This window comes from Camellia sinensis, chromosome 6, assembly GCF_055761805.1.
Source record: "Camellia sinensis isolate YWXY chromosome 6, ASM5576180v1, whole genome shotgun sequence".
Lineage (NCBI taxonomy): Eukaryota > Viridiplantae > Streptophyta > Magnoliopsida > Ericales > Theaceae > Camellia > Camellia sinensis.
Window position 1 is genome coordinate 178,032,819 of NC_138966.1, and position 8,647 is coordinate 178,041,465.

Genomic DNA, 8,647 nt, shown 5'->3' on the forward strand with positions numbered 1-8,647 from the left:
GAGTTTGATCCTAATCATAAATGTGATATTTGTGTAGGCAAAACTCACTAAGGCATCATTTAATAAAGTAGAAAAGTTTAATTCACACAGATATCTGTGATTTAAAATTTGTTTAAATTAGAGGAGGTACAAAGTACTTTATTACTTTTATTGATGATTGCACTCGATATTGCTATGTTTACTTATTGAGAAGTAAAGATGAAGCCTTAGAAGTTTTTAAGCAATATAAACTTGAGGTTAAAAATTAACTTGGCAAAAATATTAAGATAATGAGAAGTGACAGAGGTGGTGTAACGACCCCAACCTCTAATTAACGTTAATCCATGATTTAATACGCCTAATAAGTAATTAAGATGAAATCCTGAGTTAATTACTTGTGCATTGCATTATTTGTGTTTATATCTGTCTAATGTAGAAATATCTGTTTGTGTTTCTGTTTCGGTTTATGAATTGAAGGCCTTATTGGTAACCGAATGTAAAATTGACTTAGTATATGTGTTATTTGGAATTTTTAGAACATTATGGTAGGTTCAATTGAAATTCGATTCAAAACAAATCAATTTAGATTAATTAATACCCTTGTCTAGCCTAAGTTAATTAAGGTTAATTAAGTCCACTAGTGGAGCCTATATAAGGCTAATATAAATCTTAGAACCTTTTACACACTTTAATTCCTCATCTTTTGGCTCTAACGTGTGAAAAGAGAGAGAGAGAGAGAGAGAGAGAGAGAGAGAGAGGGAGAGAGGGAGAGAGAGACTAAGAGAATTGAAATCAAACAAGGGAATTGCTAGCCATCTAAAGGAAATTGACTCAAAGGCTCAAACATAAAACAACCTAGAGCTCAATTGAAGGTCTTAGGTGAGTGTTTGATTCTTAATCTTTGTATTTAAATTGTTAATGAAGAGAATTCAAGAAGCTTTGGTGACTAAGTAAGAGACTTGAGCTTTAATGAATGAATTCCATGCATGCATGCATATATCATGGCATTTTGAATAGATTTCTAAAGAATTGTCACATGCATGTGTCTATCTTGACTTGGTTTTGAGAATTCATCATAATTCTTACCATTGGACCTTAATTAATCATGTTTTGGAAAGCCTTAGTTCAAAGTAATTCATACATGTCATGTTCATTGCATATTCGTAAATTTCAAGTTAGAGCTTTGTCAATTAGCATGCTTTTTAGCCTTGATTTAGTGAAATGATCTTCAAACCATGGTATTTTACAAGTTTCTGAATGTTTTCTAGAGTTTTGACCCAAAAAAATGAGTTTTAAGATGTGTAGTTCGAGTTTGGACCTTTGGAGTGCAATCTGGAAATTCCAGATTCTGAACTTCCGCTTGGGCGATAGAATCTGCGCTCGAGTGACCACTCTGCGATCTTACACTTCCGCTCGAGCGACCTGAGGTTCGCTCGAGCGTGAAATGCGAGCTTCTAGAAGTTTCATGTATTTGTAGGCCGCTCAAGCGACAAGAGTTGCGCTTGAGCGAGGACCTGAGTCTCACGCTTGAGCGACCATCGAGCGTGAAAATCATACAACCAGTATTTTTTTAAAGTTTGCAGATTGCTCGAGCGGCCCCTCACATGTTTGGATGCTCGCTCAAGTAAAAGATTTTACGCTCGAGCGGGACCCCTGTTTTCAGCAAGTGTTGTTAAGGATTCCAAAGTGCATTTTGGCATCCACATTACATCCTAGGCATTCCTAGACCATAATTAAGACTCAATAAGAGGTTAAGAGTTAGAAACATATTACGAATTAAACGAAACAAGTTAAGTACCAACCAAGTGTGTGTTTCGTTATGTGTGACTGTTAAGTGTGTGTAGGTCACGCGCCACAAGTTATCTGATTTGTCTGTTCTGTAAGTGGAGTCATCTGTGAGTAATAACTTTGTAAAGCTATATTTACATCTAAGTAATTTCTTATATGATATGATATGACGAGAAATACTCTGTTTTATGAAATGTTATATTTTGTCCAATGAATGATTATTCAATTTTTGACAAGTATTCGTGGCATTTTTAGCACAAGGCCCTTTTCCGGGGGTAACAATATCGTGGTTTATAAGCAAGGCCCTTGTTCGAGGGTAATAATACGGTGGTCTCATGGCCCTTGCCTGGGGGTAACAACACCTTGGCTCAAGTGTATTACAAGTTCCCTGTACCGGAGGTTCCGTATGGGACTAACAAGCAAGTTAACTCTAATGAATGTACCATGTATAACGAAGCATGAACTTTGATTTTTGTATGTAGATTGAACAAGAACGTGAATATAAATCTGTTTCTAATATGAACTCTGATTTTTGTACCTGTTATGGACATCATTCATTTAAATCCTTTACTCCGTTAATATTCACTGGGCTTCCGCTTACTTTATTATATTATGTATGTAGGTGAGTAGGTGCATGACTAGGCCTAAGCTGCTGTCTGGAGTGTTAGGTCAGCCAGCCACTGTGTCTCTTGGGGAGGTTTCCTTTGAAATGTTTAGTTTTGTAACCTTGCTACAAATGTTTTTGCTTTGTTTTGCTTATCTGTACATTGGGCTAAGTTCCCTTTTGGCATTATCTGTGTATTTAGGTGACGTAAGACTCATGTGTTTATGATGTCACATATATATATATAATTTGTTTTGAAGTTTTCTGTCTCATATACGTTAACACAGCTCTATGGACGTTGCATATTTTCTATATTTGCTTCCGCAACCCCTTATTATGTGTCATTCTGTTAAGAGGCCTTTGGTAATCCCAGGATTACTGGCCGGTTACGACGCTAAACCTATAGGAGCGGGTTTAGGTCATGATGGGTGGTGAGTATGATGTACCATTTGAAGAATTTTATTCTGAACATGGTATTATTTACCAAACCATTGCACCCCATTCTCCTCAGTCAATTGGAGTTGCTGAGAGAAAGAATCGAACTCTTAAAAAATGGAATTGCCAATGTCAGTGAGAAACCAAGAAACAACAGCAATTCCAAACTCTCAAAACTAAAAAAATTCAAAATTTGTAGTGAAGGGCTATGATTTTTTCTATGATCCAACATAAAAAAAAAGTTTCATCCTATATCATAGATCAAAAAATTAGAGTATTTTTTTTTGAGTGTCTAGACTTTCTTAAGAAACAAATTGCAGTGTGTTAATGCTCATAAAGAGTGAACAAAATTTTCTGACATTGTAATTAACGTCCAACAAAATTGTGATGAAATTCATATATATGTTCTAACATATACATACTTGATATTATATTATATGACACGTTAAATGTGATATGTGATTTGTGCCCGATACATATATTTTTTAGTGGATTCTTGGTGGTCCATGACCAAATTATAACTTTTCTCAACCTTGATAACATTTTATATTGAGATTAAAGTTAACTAATAAAGTCTGATTTTCCTTTACTGCTGCGCGAAAAAAAAAAAAATTACGTTACTTTATCTATAAAAAGTTGTGCATGACAAATGCAACATGTCCACACTTATGTGAAAGACTCACAATTATTAGATGCTATTCATATTAACCAGCGACTGATTGTATGAAAGATTATATATAAATGTGACGTATCGTATGATAAATGAAAGAGCAAATTAAAAACACTCTTTAAAAAAAATTTAAACTACATATTTTATATAATTTTTAAAATTATATCATGTCCTTTTAAATTTTTAATAGTTACATGACAAACGATTCATTATATTATTAAATTATCAAGTCAATTAATAATTTTTAATGCCGTTAAGAACATATTTTAATTAACAATTAAGGTAATTTTATTGTTATATAGAAATATATTTTTTTTGTTAAATAAAAAATTATGACAAAAGAGGACATTTTTAATTTTCAAAACTATTGGAGGACAACCTCTATTTTAAACAAATTTTAAAGAGTGTATTTGTAATGTATCTTAATAAAATATGATAAAATACTAGAAATTTTAAGTGTAATCATTACATTATATTTTAACATACATCCAATAATTCTATTGTCATCATATTTTTGTATCGAGTGGTACTGGAGAACCCCACTGTTTTCCCACCCCCACCACCACCCCCACACATACGCGTAGAAATTGGAAATTGAAAAAAAAAAAAAAAAAAACCTATTGGGCCAATCAGCTCCCACTGGGTCTGGGGTCTCCCCCATGCGGTACAAATCATTTTCCTTTTGTATCACTTGATATGATATACTCACAGTGGTTAAATATTAATGAGATTTATGTAGAGCTTTTTACATTAATGGTGTGGTGTATAAAATTAGATAATAAATAAAATATAGTTATTCTAGTGTATAAAATTAGATTTATGTAGAGCTTTTTACATCAATGGACATGTGTGAAAGAGATTAAATTGATATAAAGTATAATATGAATAAGGATTATATATTAATGTTTTGAGATAAAATTTTTAAAATTATAATAGTGCTATTATTTTTTGAAGTATCTTCCGCACGGACTGATGGGATCTTTCATATTATGATTGTAATGAAATATCTCCATTATAACATTTAAGAATTATGAGATGATCAAATTAATTTATTATTATTATTTTAAATTTTAAAAAAAAAAATCATTACAAAGTATCACAATCTCTTCCAGACTACGTAACTTTTTCTTGATCATATTTGGTCGGACATCGCTTTAATTTGTAGAATTTGTCAAACTTATCAGCTTGGAGGGTCCCAGAGGAGCCCATCACATTTAAAGGCAATATACTAAAGAAAAATTTCACATTAGATATTTTCTACCAGACTAATGTTTGAAATCTCAAATATTCTATTAAAAATTTTACTAAATATTTTACAGGGTGTGAGACCCATACAATGTGGGTCTCATGTATGTCCCACACCCATATAAAATATTTGATAAAATTTTTAGTAGAATTTTTGAGACATCTAACATTTTTGTTTCTACAAACCATCACGACATCAATTTGACATTCACGGTACTGTGCTACAATTACCACACACCACATACCAAAGCAAAATTCACAAAGTAATGACGCGTGTCCTGCCGAAAATGGCTACAAACCCTTATAAAAGGCCACCCCAAATGGCCTAGTTTTGCATCACCAAAAAATCCAGAGTGCCCAAAGCAAAGGAAATATGTCTCCCACACACTTGCTAGTCTTGTTCCTTTGTGTGGCGGTGGTTCTTACCACCACCACTCCCTCCGTCGCTGGCTTCCCCAAACCACCATCTAAAGGTGAGAAGCCACCAATGGAACACAAGCCACCCAAGGGAGAGAAGCCACCAATAGAGCACAAGCCTCCCATGGGTGAAAAGCCACCAATGGAACACAAGCCACCTATGGGAGAGAAGCCACCAATGGTGCACAAGCCTCCCATGGGTGAGAAGCTACCAATGCAACACAAGCCACCCATGGGAGAGAAGCCACAAATGGGTGAGAAGCCTCCAATGGAGCACAAGCCACCAATGGGTGAGAAGCCTCCAATGGAGCAAAAGCCTCCTATGGGTGAGAAGCCACCAATGGAGCACAAGCCACCCATGGGTGAGAAGCCACCAATGGAACACAAGCCTCCCATGGGTGAGAAGCCTCCAATGGAGCACAAGCCACCCATGGGTGAGAAGCCACCAATGGAACACAAGCTGCCTAAGGGAGAGAAGCCACCAACTCATGGTCACTATCCAGGCCACCCTCCAATGAAGAGTGGTGAAGCAGAAGTCAAGCTACCCAAGAAGATGATGCCTCCAACTCCATATAAGAAACCACCAACTCCTGAAAAGAAGCCTCCAAGTGTTCCCCACAAGCCTCCATCACCTATCAGCTCCAACTGAGTGACTTTGTTGGGCATACATCATATATATGTAGCTGTTCCATTGTTGGAAATAAGAGCTGTTGCTAGCTGATCATATGTGATATTGATCAGTTGTTGTTACTGCTAGTGGGGAGTGCTACTGCTCTTTATCTTTCTTAGTATGCTTCTTGTTGTAGACACGTACTTACTTTGCTTGTAAATGATAATGAGCAAAGATGCACTTATTTGCTAAGTGTCATCTAGAGTACTCATATTTTAGTTTGAATTTCTCTCCATCGAACTGTCTTTCTGTCTTTGTTTCATCAAACAGTAGTTTTAATAATATTTTCTTTTACCGATAAAAAAATAAAAATAAAAAAACACTAGTTTTAATGCTATGTGCAAAGAACAGTGAGAATTAGGTAAGTCGCCCACGTTCTATTAGTCCTTATATCCTACTTCGCCCGATATGTAAGATTAGCAGGTGGTTGCACATATTTTGAATTGTGCTATTGAGGCCAAAGAACGATTGTCTAAGATTAATTCTCAATTATCAATAAAAAAAAAACCTTTACAAAGAAAAGTACACGAACAAACTCATCCATTATGTGGTCGGGTCAAGTTAAGCTGACAACCGATTACCCGAAACCTAGGCTCACAGATGTCGTAATAACACCACAGAACATCTTTTGGTTCTGTTTGAAAAAAAATAATAAAAAAAACTCATCCATTATGTGAGACTAACATGTTATACTACAACAAAACTAATTATTCATGGCATCATGTTTACGACATGCATTAAATGCATGTCGTAGTTAGCACATTCTACGGCATTTTTTTTTTGGCAAGTCGTTAATGTTTTGTCAATAACAGCATACATACTATGTAAGTCATTGATTCATATATTTATAGTATGCAAAAGTATGCCGTAAAAAATGTATGTTTTTACGACTTACAAAAAATGTCGTAAAATATTTGCACTTAAGACGACATACATTTCATGTTATAAAATATTACAACTTTACACGGCATGCATTAACATATTGTGAAAACTTTTGCAAAAAAAAAAAAAAAAAATTCAATCCGGAATTTTTTTATGGCATGCAAAAGCATACCGTAAAAAATATATATTTTCACAGCATACAAAAATATGTCATAAAATATTTGTACTTAAGACGACATACATTTCATATCGTAAAATATTATAACTTTGCACGACATGCATTAGCATGTTGTGAAAACTTTTATTAAAAAAAATTTTAATCCGATTTTTTTTTATTATTTAAAAAAGCTAACAATTTCCAACCAAGCTTCTCACCTTACATTTTCCTAATTGAGGACAACGTAAAAAATAATATATATGTTATTTTATAATTTAGTGTCTCTTTTAAGGGATAATTGCACCCAGTGGGATTTTGAGAAAAAAAATTACATATTCATAAAAAAGTTTATAATTTTAATAATTAATATTTATATGGCTTCTCATTAATTTGTAATTAGATATCTTTCATTCTTTTAATAATTTATTTATTTTTTACTTTTTAGATGTTCGTAATCTGAATACAACTAAAAAATAAAATATTTGTAAAAAAATATAATAAAATATAATATATATGAAATGCATTAAATTTTATATTTTTTTTGAATTTAGTGATTTTTTAAAAAAATTAAAAAATATTTTTCTTTTAAATATATGTAAATTATTTGAATTTAAAAAGTATAAAAAAAATTATTTAAAATATTTAAAAACTTACTCAATTAAATTGAAAAACATTGCCCCGTTTGCTCTCTCACTCACTCTCTGGGTCTCGATCTCTCTCTCTCAACCCTCTCTAAACCCTAATCTCTCTCAACCGATCGAATCAACCTTCTTCAGCCCCGTTTGATCCAATCTCAGAGCGATTGGCAATTTGATTTTGAGAATTCGAAGCTCCATCGCCTCCACCATCTGCACCGGCGAGGGGAGCGAGCACCATCGTTTACTAAGGTGAGCACTACCGTCTCTCTCTCTGTCACACAGTTTCATATTCTCTTTCTCTCTCTCTCTCTCTCTCTCTCTCTCTCAAGCTCTTCCTTCCGTCGAGTTTGGTCAGATAATGAAACCAGTGCATTTTATTTAAGAATTTCGTTGTTTGAGCAATTTGCTGTATAATAATTTGTTGATGGAATCTCAATTAAATTCCACTATAGTTTTCTTGTTTCATGTTCATGCTTCTTGATGGAACCTCAATTAGTTGTATTTTGTGTGTAGATGATTACTATTTGTGACTAGATATTCGAAAAATGATATTCATCAATTCTGTTTGGCGTTCACTTCAATGTAATTGTACTTTAAAGCTTCAATTTGTTGCTCTCTCTCTCTATCTGTACCCATTTGGCGATGTCTGTTGTGTCCAAGTCACAACAACCTCTTGATTTGCCTTTTGGTCTGGTTAGTTAATTAACTGATGAAATTCCTAAAATTTTGCTAAGTAGAGGACTAGTCCTGAAATTCCAAGAATTTTGCAGAGGTTCACAGAAAAATTATCTGATGAAAATCTGTAGAACTTGAAGGAAGTTGTTGAAGAGTTCATGGTGAGGATGATAGAAACAACATGTTGAAGAACTAGGTGGGAATGGAATAGAATCAATTTGTAGGGACTTGTATATGTCTTGACTTTGTTATGAAGAATCATTGTACACAGATTTATTGTAAAGAAAATTAATGTAATTTCTTGAAAATTATTGGACTGACTATAATAAATTCATTAATATGAGTTCGCAAATTAGGGGATGAAGTGTGTGCTTGAAGTACTAGTTACTCTTATAATTGCTATCTATTAGTTAATAACAAGGTCAAACATGAACAAGTCTGTCTCAACAAGAATGAATGCATCATGTGATAAATTATTTATTAAGCT

At 33.7% G+C, this 8,647-nt stretch overlaps 1 protein-coding gene across 1 annotated transcript; it reads left to right on the top strand.

Moving 5' to 3' along the window:
- The first annotated feature begins 4,902 nt into the window (after window positions 1–4,902).
- On the top strand, window positions 4,903–6,043 carry LOC114264678 (uncharacterized). The gene has a single exon (XM_082872827.1). It carries the CDS (start codon window positions 5,095–5,097, stop codon window positions 5,785–5,787), a length of 693 nt encoding a protein of 230 aa, XP_082728953.1. The 5' UTR covers window positions 4,903–5,094; the 3' UTR covers window positions 5,788–6,043.
- Window positions 6,044–8,647: the final 2,604 nt, after the last annotated feature.